This window comes from Aplidium turbinatum, chromosome 10, assembly GCF_918807975.1.
Source record: "Aplidium turbinatum chromosome 10, kaAplTurb1.1, whole genome shotgun sequence".
Lineage (NCBI taxonomy): Eukaryota > Metazoa > Chordata > Ascidiacea > Aplousobranchia > Polyclinidae > Aplidium > Aplidium turbinatum.
This window is the reverse complement of record NC_137481.1, coordinates 14017589-14038778: the sequence shown is the minus strand read 5'-3', so window position 1 is coordinate 14038778 and position 21190 is coordinate 14017589. Positions and strand designations below refer to the sequence as shown.

Below are 21190 nucleotides of genomic sequence, written 5' to 3'. Positions count from 1 at the left end.
GAACCACTGCATAGAGCATTGCCTGGATAAAAAGTTTGTTTTTTACATTTTAGTTTTGAGATAGAACAAGAGCGAATGAAAAAATTTGATTTCATACATTGCTTGCCAGAAGCCAAAATATACAGTGCACCATAATTTATATCCGACATCTAAAACGTACATTTCAAGGCCATCGGTTAAAGGTTTGCGTCACTAAATTGCATGGCGAATAACAAGACGTGTTAAATGGTTTTATATTAACAGTATACTGTTTAATGCGTAGTGTTGAAATAATATCCATAATAATACTATGCAGTGTAATTATTTATTCTTCTGTGTCAAAGAATTGATTAACGATCGCCAATAGTGCAAAAATATTTTATATATCACTTACGTGGGCTTGGTGCAATTGTGGGAACCACTTGCCCACTTGAAATTATCCCACGCAACGCATTAAATTCATTGATACTGATAAAACCAGCTGTGCTAAGGGCACGAATAAAAGTCAAGCCTCCTTGTCTGATTATGGCAACTGCCCCAGCATCCCCACGAGTGGCATCAAATACGAGGTTGTCGATATCTTGCTGCGAGTACCCAACTGCAGAATCTGATATCAAAATAGGCAGCGTAAACGAATCAAATTAAATTCCGGATGCTAAATCCACTGTGCAGGTGCACGTTAACATAAAGTTAGAAATTATTGGCAGGATTATAAGCTGTGATAAAAGGATTTCAAATTTTTGCAACGCGAAACTTTGATCAAGAGAGTTAATTTCAAAAGCAGCCAAGTAGGCTAAGAAGAATGTCAAATTTTAACATACAAAATTGTCGTCTTTAAAATTTACAACTATCCGGTATCCCATCATGGATCGTATTGATACAGACTTAGATTTTGCAATTGCTGTCAAGGAGGTATTGTAAATTCATGGTGAAAAAATAATTTTGTCATTTAACAAAGTTGTGTTTAACACAAATTAGGCTATTATTATTTTTAAGCAGCGCTTATCATAGTTGAAGAATAGACGCAATTTAGGAAAGGTTTAGGTAAATGCTGGTTTAAACAGTTTTAATAGTTTTTTTTTTTTGAGAAGTAACACAGTTTGTAATAGCTTTATGTCAGCATACTTCTGCAATCCGGTTCTCTTGATAGTACGCATTGGATCAAAGATTCTATGAATTGTTGTATGTCGGCTTGTTTTAAACTTGAGCTGCTACCGGTGTCAAAATTCAGCTCATCAACTTTAGAATAAATATAAATTGCAGGTTGTCCTTTCAAGCAAATTGGACCGTCATCCTAAGAAAGAAATGTAAAGTATGATTGACTTTGATCTGAAAGTATCTAAAAAAATAACCAAGGCAACTACGGAAGTTACCTGTCACACATGGTAACTTAGCAAGTTAGCAACATAAACAAAGCTTGATTTCAGATAGCTTTTGGTAGCAAAGTAATTTCGTTCGATACGAAATATCTCTTAGAAACTGTTATAAGTTACCAGATCAGTTTACCAAAGGCCTGAATGCTATGTTAATGCTCTACCAGTTTTCACACTTCAAAATTATTGCTGCAGTTTTTCTGCTCATAATAAGTGTAGCACAAATAAAATGTGATAATGGCTGAAATAAAATTTGGAATTTTCACGTACAAGGCTGGCACGTCCTTTAAGCGAACTATTAGGCTGTCGCCTAGGGCAGGGGTCCGCAAATAGTGGGTCGCGTCGCGAGACCATCCACCGTGGGTCGCAAAACATTTTAAACTTACTATCAATATAACTTGTTTGGCAAAAATAAATCAGTTCAGTTCAGTTTGTTTTTATAACTGACCATCACAATGAAAACAGAATATGTGCCTGTCACAATCAATGTGCAAGGCCTCGCGACGGGCTGCTTTGTATCTTGACCGAACGTGCTGTTTTGATTGTGGAATTCTTGAACGATGTGATATTATCTGTTACTGTTTTGTAGTAACCTCTGATTGCAAAATCTTTATTATGTAACGTATTTCCAGAACATTCTGTAAACGTGCAAACCTGGAATAGTTTCATACAATTCTGTAGCCTACAAGAAAATTTATACTTCAATAGTAGTAGCCTAGTCTAGTCCCCGCTTATTAAGCCCAATTTAGTCCATTTCGGAATTACTGAAAGTATAGGAATGGCAGAGAATCGTCCCTCGCTTAACAAGCCCAAAATTGTACGGTCCGGATGTGGGCTTAGGCCTAATACGAAGAGACTACCAAACTGATATTGAATTGCAAAGTATTTTGAGCAATATCATATGGTTCTGAAACGTTTGGGTCGCAAAGAATTAAAGTATTGTTTTTGTTGGATCTCGCCAACAAGTATTTGCGGACCCCTTGCCTAGGGTGTAGACCCTGAGGAGACACAGAAGTTTCTTTTTCTTGCGGTTTTTTAACTTTTAATTTTTTTTTATGAATAAAAATGATATGCGTTTCGAATATTGTCGCACAAACTGTAGGTCTAAGTTATACCGATACTCCGAAGGATACAAATTGGTAAAAAACGCTGATGTTTTAAAATCATCGAGATAAGCTACCGCCTACCGCAGTGCCCGTCTTTGGGGTGTGCAAACCGTGCGATCGCACAGGAACCGCAAATTAGGGGGCCTTCAATTTACTCAAAAAATGCAGTGATTTTGTCATTTCCAATGGAAAAATTCAACAAGTGAATTCAACTAAGAAATTAGCAACAAGAAAACATGAAGACTCAATGTGTGCAACCTATTTCGTCACCTGAATATTTCGTACCCTAAAAAATCGAGAAAAAAACAACAGACCCGAAGTCACTGATAGGAGTTGCCGCAAACATTTCAAAATTTGTCTCGATCTTTTCAGGGGACGAAATAGGTCGAAATGTGATTTTGTTACTCCGATTTCAGGGTACGAAATCGGGGTACGAATTTTTCACGGGGCGAAATAGGTTGCATCCAGACTCAACATAGAGACATAGTTTTATTTCCGAAAAATGCCAAAGAAAGCATGATCTTATCCTTTTGCTATGCCACCGGACAGCACCATTTTACAGTAATATTCATACCCAAATTTTTGTTGAACATGCTCTCAGAATGCCCCAAATTCAAAGTAATTTTTCAAAATTTTTTGGGAGAGGCCCCCCAGACCCCCTGCCGCTGGGTGTCGCCTTGGGCGATCACGCCGTCAAGCTTTGATCGCCGACCGTCAAACCACCCCCTCCCCTTTTAAAAATACCTAGCTACGTTACTGAATTGGATCATTGTCATTGGGGCCCGCAAAGCATCTTCCGCACAGGGCCCGAAATACCCTAAGACCGACACTGGCTACCGCATAATCTTTCAGTAATGGCTAGTGTATATAATAGCCCTAGGATAAAGATTTTCGAAGATGCAAATTTAGTGAGCTCATCTGAATATACAGACTTGCAATTGTAGGCTAATCATCAAATTCAAATTGTTGTGTGCTTCCTTCATGGTAGGCCTACAATATTTGTTTTAAAATAAACTTAACAAGTAAAATGCTCCAGAAAAGTGATATTGATTTGAATTGAAGGGATGTAGCCAACAATGCAGGTCAGCATACAAGCCATACATAGCCTATAACGACGAATATCACTGAGCAATGCAGCTACGATGAAGAAGTTTAGCAAAGTTTAGTAAATATCGGTAGTACTAGGCCTAAATTGTCAAGAAACTGGACATTCTTTCATTATTTGAACAAGAACTATACGGAAGCAAATACAAAAGGCATTAGATAAGAAGAAAGATGATGCCGCAAAAGAAAACCGAAAACCTACTGAAAGAAAGTTAAGCTACAAAAACCGGAAAAACTCACAAAATTTATCGTTCACTTGTTACAGTTAAATGTTGAGTTGGCCTGATGGGACGCAGAAACTGAATCTTGCCTGAGGTGCAAAATTGCTTTGTGTCGGCCCTGCCCACGCAGCAACAAACAAGGGTGACAAGTTGCGCTAACATTCTACAAAAACAAACTATTGTGTGCAGCCTCTTATTAACAGCAGCAAAGTTTAAAAACAAAACTGGAGTGAATTTAAAAATTGATTAAATTGTAGATTTCTGCAAGTTTCCAAACTTAGCACTTTCTATGTGCTACGTCAAATAAAAGAAACGTTTTTGCAAAAAGTTTTTGAAACGAAAAGAAACAGCACCTCTGGGTCGTCCAAAAAGCAACACTTCTTTTGTCGGCATGCTGTTTCAGTTATGTTTTCAGCAAGACATTCTGTGGGCTGTACAAAGTTCTCATTTCCGTCATTGACTACTTGACAAGACATCCCTGCGATATTTACAAAATTTTGTTGAAAGTATTGCAACAAAATAATTTGAACGAAAGCTGTATTACAACACTAAACAAGCTTATTTCATCGAAATATACAGTAATTAATTTTAACAAATTTTGGAAATTAAACAAGGTCCGGCAGAAGCGATATAAAGTGAATAAATGAATTCATGTGGACATGAACTCAATGAAATAACTAAACCATTTGCTGAACATACAGTTATTTCAATATCTACAGTAAATTATAAAACTATATTTCTTTGTTCAATGTAGTGTGAGAGTTAGGCTTAATTGCTGTAGATTCTTTATCATTTTTGCAAAGTCTTGCATGCATTCTAAGGTTACAAACGAAATATTATAAATTCTTTACTATAGAAAAGGAATAAGGACATAAAAATTTCAAGGCGTTTTTCTCAAAGGTTTAAAATTGTTTCATAAAGTTGTTTAATTCTGAAGTTACTCGATCAAAGAGGATTTTTTAACTTTATTGAGCAGAAATATTATACCGAAAAAAAGCAATGTGTAACATTATAGAAACGTATCTAGGTTTCTTACACATTTTTATTTACAATGCAAGTACAACAGCAGAAAGAGATTCAGTTTTATTTATGTTCAAAGATTCAACATAAACTTACTTTGTACAACTTCTAACATTTGTCTTCGGAGGAGAAACTTTTCCTTATATGACCTGTCTCTTTCATCTGAAGGACTTGTTGCATTGTCTTTGATTGAAGAAGCCGTTGTTTCGGCATTTATTAACATATCAGTAGCATTTTCTAAACTGGGTGTAATCGTACCCGGAACAGTTTGCGCTGTGGCACAGCTCACCAATAAAAGACTAACCAACAATGGTGAGGCCAAGAAGGACAACCGCATGGTGTCGTATTTGAGCAATCTGTGTATGTATATAAACAACCCATTAGACCATTATTCAGCATTCGCTGTATGTTTACAAATTAATTATTGAAAACACGTGTTTATTATTTTTTTAGCTTGTAAAACTTGTAAAACTAGAAGTTGAAATAGTCTACAGCATAAACATGATATTTTTTTTTCGAAATGTAAAGCATCTACAGCTATGTTTTTTAAGCTGACAAAAACAATAAATCAAACATTTTTTTTTAAATTACTGCAAACAATGAACATACAGAAGATGTTTTGATTCAACTAACATTTGTTACGTTTGTACCAATTAACTTGCTACCATTAAAAATGATGCAAACTAGTTTGATATTTGCTAACTAGGTTAGTTTGAAGCACACAGTCACTTCACCCCCCACTTAGTACAACACAACGCATGCAAACGAAACTTGAGTGGAATTGCACGCAAAATGAGATGATTTACCTCTAAAGTTACCTATATTAAAAATTACTGTTTTGATAGCCTTGTATGAGCACCTATTACACTAATGCAACTTTTTGCAGCATGTACAACTTCGCTAAAATATTAGAACTTCAAACTTATCGTGATCTCATCATATCGGCTTGATAGGCTAATCTAGTGACAAGAACACTGGTACGACGCTTGAAAGGTCGCTGGTTTGACACCCCTTCAAAGTATGCGCTTGTGTATTTAGTAAGATGTTTCATGACATGCCTGAAAGAAAGCAAGAAGATTGACTTCCTTGCCGTCCTCGAAATTTAAATTTTCAACCACGGGGCTTATGCCTGGATACGACAACCTCGTTTTAGCCAGTTGGCTATGGGATAGACTATAATCAATGGCTTACAGATGTTATACTGGTTTGACTGCAATATTCATTTTGCTTGTTTCAAGACATTTGTCTTTAATCACCGTCATGTCTTCGTTAAAACACACCAGCAACCACTCGGCAGCCGTGGCCGAGTGGTTAGCGCGTTGGGCTCGCAGTCGAGAGCCTGCATGTTCGACTCCAGCCACCCGCACTTGCTGTTGTTTCTCTGGGCAAGAAACTTTACGATAATTGCCTCTGCCTAGTGATCGATTTCGAGTAATGGGTAGTACCAAATTTAAGTCATAAGTAGAGTAGACAACCGGAAACAGACATTGCCGTCGGTTGCAGCGTGGGTCAGGTGTATGTCGGAAGGCGTACACCGATGCATAGCGCTCAAGTCCGCTTTCCCGCAATGCAGGATAAAGATAAACAAACAAACAAACAACGTATGTTTGTAAAGATATAGGCTACTCATATAATATGTCAACCAAACGAAAATGGTTTTGTATAGCCCTTGCAAAATAAAGACCACAAACAAACCCTAATTGTTATAGACCTACATAAATACAGGGTATGGACGGAAGGAAATGAAAGACATTTTTCAACCTTCCATCCTGAGATTTTCTTCCATTCCATCTTTAAAAATTTCTTCCATCTTTCATTTCATCTTCCATCAGCAAATTTTGTCATTTCTGTATCGTATGTGTCACAAGTAACCCCACGAACTTTAGGATATATTTGGGCAAAACATTTAACAGTAGTATTTTTCTACAGATTAGGCAACGTACAGTCTGGTGTTAGAATACTGGAAGACCTGCAGCATATATGTAGTCTTGTTTCGGTGCAACTTGAACACTTGTACAAGGACCGCAACGAGATGGAATGCGCTGGAGTGGCTGTTTTCCGTGTTTTGTCAATTCATGTGAAACATCAGGGGTATCTCACTTAGATGACGGTTTGTTTTTTCGATGCCTCCAAGTGTTTCGTCAATATGTTTTTGCGGGTTGGTGAAACGTAGGATCGATTGCGTTTATGCGTTCTGTTTTTGGGGTGATTTCTGTCTAGTGTATGTTTAGAGTTTGTAGCGAGGCAAGCTAACTCTTTACTCTATAGTTTAAGTTTTATTTATATTGTGGTGACACCTTGTCTGAAGTAAGCGCATGTTTTTTTTTCGATACCTCCAAGGTATAGCTTCGATATGAATAAAATTTTGGCTATGTGTTTGATATAACCTATTTTTTTTGTCTCGGTTTTTGTCAAATGTACCGTAGTCATGCCGGTATGTGAAGCTATACTAAAAATAAATTTGATTGATGTATAATTATTATCACAGTTAGCGCTTTAGTTTTCAAAGGGCTCTGCTTGCTGCTACATAATGTTATTGTTTCTCAAACTATTTGATTGACTGTTCACGTTTTCATACAAATAGAATGATTCAAGAGCGATTTAGTGCATTTAAACGACTGAAGTGAAAGTATGATACTTACGAGGATGCTTGTTTCAACTTGAATGTTGTCGACTTCTCGTTCTCGAACAATCGTCCGAGCAACAGTCGCGTTGATTCAATACGAAACGCAAATCGAATTAAGCTTAACTCAAGAAACATCATCAAACGGCAACTTTTACTCAAGTTACAGTATTTTAACAATTTGTTAATGTCTTAAAGTTTTAAACCGTGTTGGGCTAAAAAGTTAATGATGGAATTGAGATGGAATGATGGAAGACTGTTTTCCATCCCATCATCCAAATCTTCCATCTCATTCCATCTTTGGCATTTTCCATCTTCCGTGAACTATGCCTTCTATTCCATTCCATCTGTCATTTCATCCCATCCCATCCCATCCCATTCCCTGCATAGATGGGAACTTGACTTAGTTTTATCCACTGTAGTTCAATTGAGTGGGTAACAATTGTTATCAAAAAGAATAAACAGAGAGTCGAATTTCAACACAACTGCAAACTATCGGTAAATTTCGTATTTCCTAAAATTTGTAACCTGCCCTTGAGCCATTTTAAAATCTTGACTTTACAGGATTACTACTTTGCAATGTGACCATGTAGGTTGATAGAATGGTCGAAACGCAAAACGTTAGGTAGAAGTTTTCTAATTAGTTGCCTTTATATTGTTTGCTCTCTCTTTGGATAGTAAAATATTCATTCTTTTTCGTGCATCAATCTTATAAGCACGAAGCTTGTAAGCTAGTTTACTCTTTACGAAATAAAAGCACTGGCCATAGCATTTGCCACCATGATACACAAATAAAAACAAATCATAAAGATTCAATCCCACGCCTCTTGTTTGTCAAAAAGTTGTTCTGGCAACTTGAAATAAACAACTACATGGACGTTGGTAGAAATTACTATTTAAGTTAACCAAAGTAAAGGTAATTTAATTTCTCTGGAAAAGTCGTATTTGAACATTCACTCTTGTTGCCTACATTTAATCAATTGAAATTTTAACACGTAAGATTTCTTGGTACCAAGCCTACTGGCAAAAACATATTCAGCACAGTGCAAGCAATCCTTTCTGATACTGGTTGGTGTGTAAGAGTTCTTTCTCCTAACTAAAGCACTTCATGATCCTGCTAACATCAATATCAAACTGCGTCTCAGGAAACCCTTACTTGTTCATGAGAACTGCATTTCCAATGAATGTAACTTTGTGAGTAAAAACTAAATTGTTATGGTGATCGTCTGCAAACACCAATTGAATCTTTTTTTTAGTCAAGACAAAGGACAACAACATTTTCACCGTGCAAGATTATGTTAACGTATACCGGCGATTACATACTCTCTGCTTGGCTATCTTTGGCTCAGAAATCTCTTTTTGTGAAGACATTGAATTGCTTTTAGGCTACTACATGTTTCACCTAAGAAAATATTAATACGTCTTAATATACCAGGTGATGTTGCTTGCCCTTAGGGGTCTTTGGATGATTACGATTTTCAACCACGCCTGTAATGGATTTCATTTTTATTGACCATTTGCTTGTATAGTCAGTGATTTCATGACACTAAAACAATTTTAAACTTTTTAATTTAAAATTTCCTTGAAAATGAGCGATGTATTCTCGAAACTTGTAGTAAATTGTATATTAGTTTTAATTCACAAACCCAATAGCACAGAAGCATTTGTTAATTCTTTATCCTAGACTCAAATAGATTGCCCAAGGCCGTCGGGTAAGGGTGCTCTGGCTCATTTTTCGAAATATGATCGCAATAAGATAATTTGTTGATCGCAATGCTGGACTGGCAGTGATGGTATAAGCTTGGCGCTTGCGGCGAGAGCTGCGCCCGTCGTGTCAAGGTACGCAACCACGCCTGCAGTGCACAACCACATTCCAACGTTAGCAGATGGGGCACGGACAGTTGCGACCCGCCGGCAATAACGTACTGTCGAAGTAAGGTCCACGAACAATGAACATGGAAGTCTTTCTCTTCGCTTATTTCTGCCATTACGATTATTCAAGCCGTGTCAATCAAAATTTAGCTTCTTTTTTCGAAATATTGCAACTTGATTTAATGTTTTTTGAAGGTTGTTTATCAAATATTACCTTTTTCTGCAACGATGGCTTGTTCCTTATGTGGCAACCTTTTTATTACCCAACTATAAGAGTTAAACTTAAAATTTGAATAGGCTTACAGCAGCCTATATTGAATGATCGCAACTAAGTAACCGTTATGGAGTTGCTGAAAGCAAGCAAATGATCTACCCCTAATAAGTTGCATAGCCTACGTTTTGTATAAAGTAAAATACTAGGTTTGTACAATGTAAGTGAAGTTTCTATTGCCTAGTACAGTTTGTGTCACCCCGTAGTCTGATTTCAGAAGGTTCTTATTTAAACTGTGCCATTATTTGATCTTTTATTCCGAAACGTATTGTTTTGAGAAAATTTGTCACTCATATAGCGCTTTTGAAGCAAATAAATTTACTTGTAGCCTATTTCTACACAAGTTACACACGCCTTTTCAAAGATTAGTTGATCGTTATCACAATTATTGGTAACGTCTGACCGCAACAGTTGCAAGTGAGTACTGCCGTTTACTGCAGGCCTACAGTATTTAGCGGCGTGAAAATCATTTATTTTTATGAGTAATGTTTTTATATAAAATCAAATACACCGCATGCAACCGTACAAGTATTTGGTGTAAATGACACAATGAATGAATAGCTTTACCAGTATTATTTGGTAGCCTATCATTCAAGAACCTATAAACGCTCAGCATCTTTTTAAAGATTTTCTCGATAATATTCCAGACAAATCGACGATTCCAGCGTCAAATTGTTTCCCACAAAATGAAGGGTAATTTTCCTTAATTTAAAAGTTGAATTGTCTGCAAGCAGTTTTGGTTCTTACAGAAGACATCTCTGACACACACTTCAATAGTAGGCGTGCTGCAGCTAAACCAGGGAAGCACTTTGACCAGGTGTTCCTTCAAACCTTCAAATTTTCATACGAGCTTCCCTCAAAACAGCAAGGAAAAATAACTGCAGCTTTCTCAGCAAGCGAAAATGTACAAGTAGATTATGTTACGTGTTCATAGTCTTCTTCTGTTCAAACTATGCTCACCCTTCCTAATTAACCCAAAGGCTACTCAAAAATTCATCACAAATAAGTTATTGAAATCTTTCAGTGGTCATCAAAAATACGATTTTAAAATAAACTTCAACTTTAAGTTATACAAAAACGTAACTCTGACGCTTTCAGAAATCTTAGCTTTAAATTTGATGATTACAACAAAATAATACAAAGCGGGTATCTAAAACATAAACAAAATATTTGGCCACAAAATACACGAAAAATGACCAAAACAACAATAAATTGTCAAAATTTAAATCTAAAACCCTTGAACTAACTTTTTTAGATCACCACCTTTGCGTTTTCCGCTCTCTTTTAGCATTTTTACTTTGTTGGAAATATTTTGCCACCCCAAAGTTTTTTTTAGATCTTCTTCTGCTTATCAGTCTTCTACTTCATCGTGTGTCACACGGCCGTAGCCCAGAGCATCACGCAGGCTCTTGCTCTATCGTTGAACTCGGCCAAATCCTGTGCAGAGCACCTTGCTTTTAGGTCAGGGCATTCGAGTAGATGTTGCATCGTTCCCAACTTGTGCTCTTGTGCTCCCCAACTTGTGCTCTTGTGCAACTTGTGCTCCCCATGGAATACCCCCAGTGTCTCATCAAGGTTTTACACCTGCCAATACCAGTTCTTAAGCGGTTGAGGCATCGCCACTACATCGCCGGTTCATGTTTTCCGGAAGGAAGGCTCTCCATGGGTGTGAGCTCCATATTGGCCAATGTCGGTCCGGCTGCCAGTCTCTCCTGCCATAGTTGAACCCGCACATTGGCGGCAACATCGTCATGACCTAATGGAACAACTGAAGCAAGGAAACTTTTTCTTGACTTCAGACGCTTATCAGTGAAGTTGTGTCGTAGGCAAATTAGGAAAATAAACTGATCCCTTTTTGTTTTATAGCCTGCTGCTCTCAGTCTAATTTTGTTGCGTTACAAAACTACAACAAAAAGCCTCTGTGTGTTATGTTTTACGTATGGATCGTCTACTTGAACTAAATTTACCTTCACTCAGAACTAATCTCATTTTATTGAACATTAAAAAAAATTAAAATCTTCTGTTTATACTGATCTTCGTCTGTCTTCGTCGATCTCATATTTACACACTATTTGCAATAACAATGAACCATTAACGATACGTGTTTGCAATTGCTTGTTCCTGCCCCCGGCTGGTACCGAAAGATCCTTGGACTGTCACATTCTCTCAACTTTAAACAAACTTGAACTCACTCAATGGAGCATTAGAAACATTTTTCTGATGACCAGTCTATGTCCGCACTGTCATCGAATGTAATATTTCAACGCAATACTTAACGTAATTAGTACGTAAAGATTGTAGCCTAAAAGGCTTGCTTGTAGCTGCTAGGCATTGCTGCAGGATAAGCTACAGTAGTCTACGTACCTCCCAGTAGCATGGTAACCAACCTAAAGTCAGGGTGCTCTTTTCGAAAGCGTTTCATTTCATTTATTTTAAAGCACAAAAGTATGGTTAGTTTTCTGGACATGTGATTCAAATTACTTTGAACTTTTTTATCAAGTAATCATCATCTAGCAATCTGTATCATTTTAAACAATTCCCGATTGTGGTTTATCGTGCACCATACAAAGCGTTGCATGAACGCTGCGTAGCCAAATAGTTTAAACGCCTGCGAGACGCTCAAACGAAAGTTGGTTCAACACCGACCGGTGGACGTGAAAGTTGGCTTCCTTGCCACCTCGTCTGCTAATTCAAATCCTTAAACACCTTGACTGAGACTGAACAAACAATGGATAGAAATATGGAATTATTATTCGCAACGGAATTCTTGCTCATTGAAGGAAATTTTTTGCATTTTTTTTTTATACCAAAGTGTAATCAGACAACTTGAGTTACCTTGCAGTAATTTCTTGTTGTTGCATTAATTTAGGCTCTGTAAATTGTGAACTGAAAATGCTTTTAGAGCATTTAAAATTCGAAAAAAGTTTGTTGCACAAAAAATTACCCCACTCGGTGAGATAAATTCATTTTTATTTTTACGATGGAAATTTTGTGCGAATGCATTAAAACCACTCCTGTTGTTTGCCGCTGTTTTTTTTTTTTATCAAAAGGAAGTTAATCGATATTCTTCACAAAAAGAACGATAATGCAAAACGAAATCAACAGAACATTTTTTCGGCATAAACAAAATTTTTTTACGTTTTAAAACGTTTCCGAAATCCTTTTGTTTTATCCACTCATAAGCCTGAATAATTGGTAGTCTGTTGTAATTCTTTGAAGAATATAGCTCAAGGCCACCTGTCGCAAATTGTGTTCTACTTTCTGCTTTTGTAGATGTTTGGTTTTGTGTCGAGTTGAGGCGAAACAAAATTGATGCTATTAAAAAAAAAACAACTTTGAAACGTTTATTCCTATACCTTGAAATAAAACTAAATAAAAATACACTTAAACAAAACGTTCCAAAAGGCGGAAATCTTTTTCGCTTCAAACAGCTTTAATAGTCACTGAAATGAAAGTTACGACTTTGTGCAAAATGAGGGTTATATAAAATGATGAAAGCTACGTTAACCTATAACCTGCGTACTGCTCCTGACCTGGTGGCTACTGTGAGGTTGCGGACACCATCGAAGCTATACATTGTTGAATACGTGAACATAAAAATTTGAGAAATAAATTCCAAATGTCAAATAAATCAATTTTCATCAAGTTATTTGAAGTTCTACAAAGTTGCTTGTTGCGCTTAAGTAAAAGATAAACAAAAACTACAACAAACAAACGACTATTTATTCTCTTCTTTAGTCCTATCTTGTTTTACAGATACTCATGCAACAAAGCATATCATTTGCCTTATTATGCAAACACAAAAAATCCTTAAACCCAATAAAAAATAAAATGCCTACGTTCAACTTAACAAGTCGTCCAACCACAAATATTCAGCCAATGTCTTGTAATAGTAAGAAAAAGAAAATCTGTATATGCTTGCCTGCAAATGGCAGCTTAAACTTATGAGTTCACTTTTGAACCGAACGTGCGTATTACCAAAACAAATAATTTAAAAGCAGCAAGCTATTGTACCGTATGAAATTAATCTTTTTAGTTTCTGTTACTATCTATTCTCGGCAACAAAATATCACATCGTTTCGATAAAGTGAAACGTTTCTGGTGCTTTTTGGTATCAACCTTATATTTACTTCCTCCTTTTTCTTTTTTCAGACACAGACTTGCACGCCAACTTCACAAAATTAATAAGATTCGATGCACTTCTTCTTAGAAAATACTTTTTTTTGAGCTCCACAGATGATGAACTACTTTGCATGGGAAAATGATTTAAATTCATATGCACTATTAAGTTTTAAATGTAGGCTACATTTTTGTTTATTCTGCTATGGTGCATGTCTTTACAATGAAGGAATTTTAAATGCCAGATATATATTTGAAAATAGAATACAGATTCAAGAAAGAAAGTACGGTATTAGTAATTAGCGGCGAGTTACGCGAAAAAAATATATATAGCAGCGTCTTGTCCATGAGGACTGCAAGAACTATGACTCCCCAATTATTATCGTAGAAGGAATCAGTTTAACCTTTGTTTAATTTTGACCTCAGTTTAATTTTGACCTCAGTTTAATTTTGACCTCAGTTTAATTTTGAGTTAGATGGCTTGCGAATCATAACAAAGAGTATGAAGAGAGTAAAAGAAAGAGACTGAATTTAACAGTTCGCTTTCACTTTGGCAGTGAACATTTTTCAATGATTTATAGTGTGCATTGTCATTGATTTTGTTTACAACAAATATGTAAACAACACAGAAAAAAATTGTTCAACCCAACTACACATTACGTTTTTTCACGTTGTAACATCAACCGATTACACCAAGGCAATTTCTCTCACCAGCTCTCCTAATAAGAGAACCGCTCATTATTGCGATGACAATTTTGTTTTATTTAAATTTTAACAGGTACCGGTAGTACCGGTAGTAAAGGCTTTACAAAAAAGTTTTTAGAATGACACTAACTACTGTGAAAGTCGTTTGGATTGTTTCCGTGGTTCAATTTTCTGTGTTGTTAATACGATAATTTAAATAGCCTGCAATTTACAGATAATTTTGTAGAAAATGTTTTCACTACATGGCTATTTCTATGCAATACAAAATTGATATCTATAAGCGTGAATTTTAACATTGACCGTGAGGTTTTATTTGGCTGAATTTAGACCAATGATGAAACTGACCAAGTAACAACTGAGCAAGCCGCAGCTTGGCATGTCACAAGTCAGTAAAATCAATTTAACAAGCATTCAAGCAATGACCAAGCAAGTCCGAACTGATGAGCAACCAAATCTCATTTGCTGACATGGCAGTAGTTGAAATCTACTTGCTGAGAGCTGAGTTGTCGCATACGAAGTAGTCTGATGACCGTTTTGTAAGCACGTAGCCTACAATGCAAGTGGATTTTTAGGTTTGAACAATTTTCACATCTCCTTAGATAATTGTTGGAGTAGGACTGTGCAGCAAAAGCGACAAATAAAAACAAAAAATATTTATTTGTCGGATTCAGTCGTTGAACAATTTGTTATTCCTTAAACTTTTTTCAATAAAGAATGATGAGCTCGAGATTATAAAAAATTTTACACGAAATATGATAGAGGAAATGCTAAAAACGGACTCAACTAAAAGCTGTTGTCTCTTTTCTTGCGCCATTGCGGCTGTATCATAAAAAAATGCGCTCCATGGTCTATATTTCCACGATTCTGTAATACTTAAACTATTCTGTTTATTTTTCATTTGCTTTCATTTCAAAATAAGCAAATGTATCAGTTTTAGGATGCCTTTGCTTAAATTTGCACCAGCTTTGGATCAGATTGAACAGTTTAGCCTTTATCAATGCCAAAGTATTTCTCTGCCAGATAGGCTACTTCACACATAGCTGAATGGTATCAGGATTCTTTGATTTTGGACAGAAGCATGCAATCAAACTATTTGAATTCGCCACAAGAGTCTTACAAATACAACAAAAATACTGTTACATCTGATATAGTCATTGAGGCTCACACTGCCTTTGTTTGCCTCGGAAACAATGTAGGCTAATATATCCACAAAGCAATGCATTTAATTTCAAGTCGATAAGTTCCTTTCCTTAAGCAAAGATAAGGGAGGTCGGTGACCAGTGGGACACTACCGTTTTCTTGAACGTAAATGACCGAAACTTAAAGGGGACCTGAAATGAAAAATGAAAATTTTTTTGTTAATTCTTTGGTGTTAAAGTATTACCTTTTTTGAAAAAATTTTTTGATAAACTTTTTTGTTTGGCAAATATAATAAAAATAAAATCAGCCACCGGATGGCGCTATGTGCCTTATGACGTAGTTGGTTGTTCACTCAGTTGGTAGCTTCATACAATAACAGTTCAGTTGAGTTGTTTTTATTTCTGACCATCATATCAAAACAATACACGTCAGCATAGCAAAGGTCGAGAAAGGGGTAGAAGCGACAAAACGCGAACGTTAAAACGTGCTTGCACAATTCGTAATCTTTAAAGATGTCTGAATTCAAAAAAGGATTTTTGTTTGAACCAAAAAGACAGCGCCTTGACAGAGATGACTGTGATTAGGATTGGAGCTACGACAGTGCCAGCTCCGACAGCAGTCGGATGAAGAATTGAAATGGTGTAGGTGTGGAAATTGTGCCATCATGCCAACAATAATGGAAAATGAATGTTGCCAGTAGCCAGATAAAAATTTTAATTTTATAAATTTAGAAAAAGAGAAAAAAGGCTAGTGAGTTTATTTCTTTAAAAAAATTCTAAATTTATAAAAATTTATTAAGGTGTTGCGACCGTGCCATATTTTAAACTGATTGTCCTGCTTTTGTATCATGTACGCTGTAATGTCCGCGTTTTGTCGCTTCTACTTTTTTCTAGACCTCTGCTATGTTTGTCATATACTGGTTTTACGTTGTGATGGTCAGAAATAAAAGCAAACTAAACACGGCCACAAAAAATGCGCAGTCTAACGATTGAGTCACTTGGGGTTAGAATTTACTTTAAAAGAAAAACACCTCCTGGTGGTATCGAACTCATATCCTTGGTAGTATGAGCCAGACAAAGATCGAACGCGCCACTGATGCACTTAGCCAAAACAGTTGAATTTAGAAGTTATAAATGCACTTTTTTTCATTTGTTCGTCTTTTACTTTGAAGAGAATTAAGGTAAAAGAAAAATGTGCAGCAACAGCGCGCATGCGCAGTGAAAGTGACGTAAAGATTAAAAAAGGCATAGAACGGCTATATCTACGGCACCGTAAGCATAGCCACTTCCGGCCAGAAAATGGTCGCTGCACATACGGCAGTGCTTGTTGACTGGTGGGTTTTTGAGTTTCATCGCAGAGATCCATTTCTTAAGCTTGTCTTGATTATTCAGAGGTAAACGATGAAATAGTACCCCTTTCACGTTTCTTCCATTACTACAACCGGGAGCCATACAAAAAACCATCTCAACGCGTAAAACTTAAGTATAAAATTGTTCTTTGTATATGTAGCCCACTTGTTTATAGTTTATTTGTATGCAAACTAGTGGTTCTGAATTCTGCCTGAACAACCAAGTACGTCATCAAAGATTTTGACCAATCAGAATCCTTTAAATCAATATCCCTTTTATTAGATTTTTGAGCTAATGACAAACCCCAAAAAAATTTTATTGTTACAAATCGCTTTTTCTCATAAAGATCTATGAATACAAAAGCTATATATTTTCGTTGCAGTGCACCTTTAACATGTGGAAGCGAGATATTGATCAATGTCGTTCAATGTAGTTTGATGGCAAAATGTTTTGTAACTCAAGCATGACATCAAAAAGAGTTTTTTTCACTTGTTGAAGTAAACATGAGTGGTCAGATTTATTTTGTGTTTTTGATTTGACAATGACTTAGTAGAAAGTAGTTTTTAGGTGGAGTTAATCCTTATAACTTGCACTTCCATGAATCAAAAACTGCAAACTTAATTTTTTTCAAGTTTTAGACTAAGAGGCAAAATATTTCAAAATGAGTAAACGTAAACAATAAACGTATACAATATACAATATACAAATATTTTTTTGCAAAAAAGTAATGGGACGTTTAAACAACTCCATTGTGTATTCTATTTTGTTTTCAATAGTGTTTGTTTTGTAAGTTTGAGAGGTTTGTTGAGTCAATCCAATAAAACTATTTATATCAAGGTTTCTTTGATGTAAACTGGCGCTACAATGCCTTGTAGTACACATATGCATGCATGAAAGCAATGTAAAATCTCTACTTCTTATTTGCAACTATTTTTTTGTTGTTGCACTAAATGCATTTTTAAAGTGTCCCACTTCTTTCTTTAGTTAGGCACCAGTGGAACAGTTTAGTGCGGCATTTAAAACTTGAAAATAAGCATCAAAACATCAAAAATTTTTGTTGAGATGTTTTAAAGATGTGAGCAAAAGATAAAACTTTATGAAAAATGTGTCTGGAACATAATGTTTGTAAATTATTTGAGTTATTAATGATAAAGCTATTTTTGTCCCACTGGTCCCTGATCTCTCCTACTTCAGTCACACCTCACAGAAACAGACTTTTCCTTTTTTGGTATTATTGCTTACCCTAAGAACCTTTTACCTTTACACAGATTGCATTTTTCAGTTAGTTTTTTCCACTTTTGGTTACCTTTATTTAGCTTTTGCCAAGTCACATAAAAATAAAATACTGTTGAAAATATAAGCAAGAAAATCAAAAACGCTAAAAAAGAGGACATTTGACCATTTTGAAGTGTCCTCGGAGGACATTTTTTTTTTAGAAAAGAGGACATACATAGCCAGTGGCGTAGCCAGAAAAAAAATTTGGGGGGGTCAAATATTTGATGATTTGAAGAGAACCACAAAGTGTTTGGTTTAAGCCATCGCCACTTTGATGTGCAGTGGCGTATCCTGGTGGGTTGAGCAAGGGAAGCAATAAAAGTGGTGGGGGGTTAGGGGGGTCCACTCTAAGGGGGTCCGGGGCATGCTCCCCCAGAAAATTGTTGCAAAATTACACTCAAATAATGGATTATAGCGCTTCTGGAAACACTTTTAGGGTAATATTTGTATGAAGTTTTTTTTAGCAGATAAACAGCTATTAACTTATTAAAGGTAGCTCTTACACACGAACGGGCAAAAACTGCGGCTAAAACTAGAGAACACCAAAAACTCAGCTGCACAAAAACTCAATAACTACACAAAAACGCAACAGAGTAAGCCATTCTGAAATTGCTTCCACAAATAAGTTCAAAGAAACGTAAATCGCGTAAACTTTGCGCGATTTACGATTTGCAAAATTTATTGGTGTCTTTCTGTGTGTCTAAAACAAGTCCTGGGGGGTGTTAATGGCCAGATGTCTTGGAAAACGTTATAAATTTCTACAAATTTTATTACATTTTCAACAAAGGGTTCAACTTCGGAATCCAAACTGGAAAATTTTGGGAGGGGCATGGCCCTTGACTACGCCTATGTACAATATAGCCCTACGATATGGATTTTGACGTCACATGCTAAGAATTCGATGGAGTGTTACAGTTTTCAGAAGTTATCATATACTTCGTTGAAAACAGTTAAATGAAATATACCTATCTCAATGGCCTGAACCAAAACTGTAAGAAAGAGCATAAAACTTGCAATAATATTTCATTTAATTTCGAAATCCGGCAGAAATTAAACTATGTTTACAATATTGTAAAGCTTTTTCTAAGTTCCAAGAAAAAAATGAGAACACTTTGGCCCTTTGGGACACTGCACAACAACGGAAGCACTGGTAAGATTTCCAAGCTCAAGCACGAGCTTGCCAAGGTCAGCATCGGTTGCGATTGCCTACACAGCTTCTAAAGATATTAGCTAAATAGTAGAATACCTAGTTAGAAAGTTTGATCCTTTTTACAGTCTGCAGACTAATTTTAATTTGAATAACTTGGAAAGTGCTATAGGCCTATATGCGGCATCACAAGTTTTAACAATGCGTTTATTAAAAAATGTTTTTCCGATGATTAGATGTAGAATTCATTGCATTTTGATTTTAAAGCAAGTAAACATATTTGCTTACAACCCCATGTAAATGTTTGTTGGTTGAAAAAAGAGTATCCAGTTCATTAGTAGGCATTAAACTGACGTTTTTCAACTAACCCCAGGCATGGGGTTAGTTGAAAAATCAATTGTATGTTTGTTTATTTTAAATTTTCATTAAAAGCTGAATTGATTCAATACTTATTTTTGGTTGTATGATAGAGGACATCATAGATGATAATTTAAGCCGCTTCAAGTTGTCAGGTTATGCACCAATTGTTTTAAATTTCACTTTAAAAAAAAACTTACCGACTAGCCCCACTCTCCCCTACATCTTTTGCTATGTACATCTTTTTCGCAGCAGCTAATAAACATCTATTTATCTAATTCAGCAGATTGAAATCGATATTTTAATCACTGTAGACTAGCTTACAGGTTTTTGGCTAAGACTCAAGCGAAAATAAATTGACCAAGATTTTGATACCATTATTTTTTTATTTGACACCTGTGCCTTTGACCAGGGTCGTTGAGAGGATAACTTGGGCCCAGTACTAATGAGATTTTTGGGCCATAAATCAAGACACTTCTAAAAAACGGACTACATCCAAAAAATAAGTGGGAGATTCTTAAAGTTTCCGAATTCCTAAAATCATTTCTGGCCCGGACCCAAACGTACTCTCTGGACTCCATTGTCAACGTTATTCCCTTTAACACTGAGACAACGTTTTTCTTTTTTTTCCTTAGATCAGTGGTTCCCAACCTTTTTCATCCGGTGGAACCTTTTAGTCAATATTCAAATCTAAATTCCTCCCCTATAAATTTAGTTTGTTAAAAACTCGTTTACATTAATATTTTAATTTAAGTCTTGTAAGATAAACTAAACTTTCACTAGTAATAAGCTTTTTAGCCTGTAATATTCCTTTTCATACTAAAATAATTTAATTACGGTAATGAAGAACGTTGCTGAAAAGTATTTTATTCAAAGAAAAAAAAAAAGAGATACAAAGACCAGCTGAAAGTCTCCCTCAACCATGCAAACATCGCTCTGGATTCATGGGAACAACTTGCTAGTGACAGATCAACTCTGGAGAAAAAAAAACAAACTAAGCACAAAATTTTTCGAAAAAAGCAAGATACAAAAGGGTCATGAAAAGTGAAACACTAGAAAAGAAAAGCTAAAACTACCACGTCCCCCACCATCCATACAATATGATTTTTCCCACGTCCTTCCCATCATAGACTGGGCCTCCAAAGCTACATATGACATCACCGTCCAAAGCCAAATTCGATAGGACACGAGCTGGAGCTAACGACATTCAAAATATAAGAGTCAATGCATAACAGTCTGTGCGAAACTTATGGTTTTTTGTTTCGACAACTCGGCAATAACAAAATGTAACTTAGCGGAAGAGTAGGCTATTCGAAAGAGCATCCTAACGAATATCATTCTCCACGTCTAATCTGTTTCTCTGTTTTCTTTTCATCTGCAAGAGTTAAAAAACCTGATTCGCATAGATAAGTGAAAGCAAAAGGGAGGATACTTCAAATAGCTTTCTCTGCCACTTTGGGATAGGAATTAGGCCTACACGTTAATGGCCAAAATCCAGTGATTGAATTAATTTTCTGAATAAGTCTCTT

The 21190-nt window shown here is 36.0% G+C and overlaps 1 protein-coding gene across 3 annotated transcripts in view; it reads right to left on the bottom strand.

Annotated features, from left to right (window-relative positions):
- The window catches only part of LOC145777889 (uncharacterized), a 39322-nt gene extending 34173 nt beyond the window's left edge, over nt 1-5149 (bottom strand). For all 3 annotated transcript variants that reach the window (XR_014290392.1, XR_014290393.1, XM_082589244.1), the window contains exons 1-4: nt 4900-5149; nt 4137-4261; nt 1105-1273; nt 374-586 (exon numbers count right to left, since the gene is read on the bottom strand). Coding sequence is in view for 1 of the 3 variants with exons in the window: in XM_082589244.1 (XP_082445370.1) it covers nt 374-586; nt 1105-1273; nt 4137-4261; nt 4900-5140 (748 nt within the window). In the remaining 2 variants the exon portion in view is untranslated. The remainder of the gene's footprint in view (nt 1-373; nt 587-1104; nt 1274-4136; nt 4262-4899) is intronic.
- Between the last annotated feature and the right edge of the window lie 16041 nt (nt 5150-21190).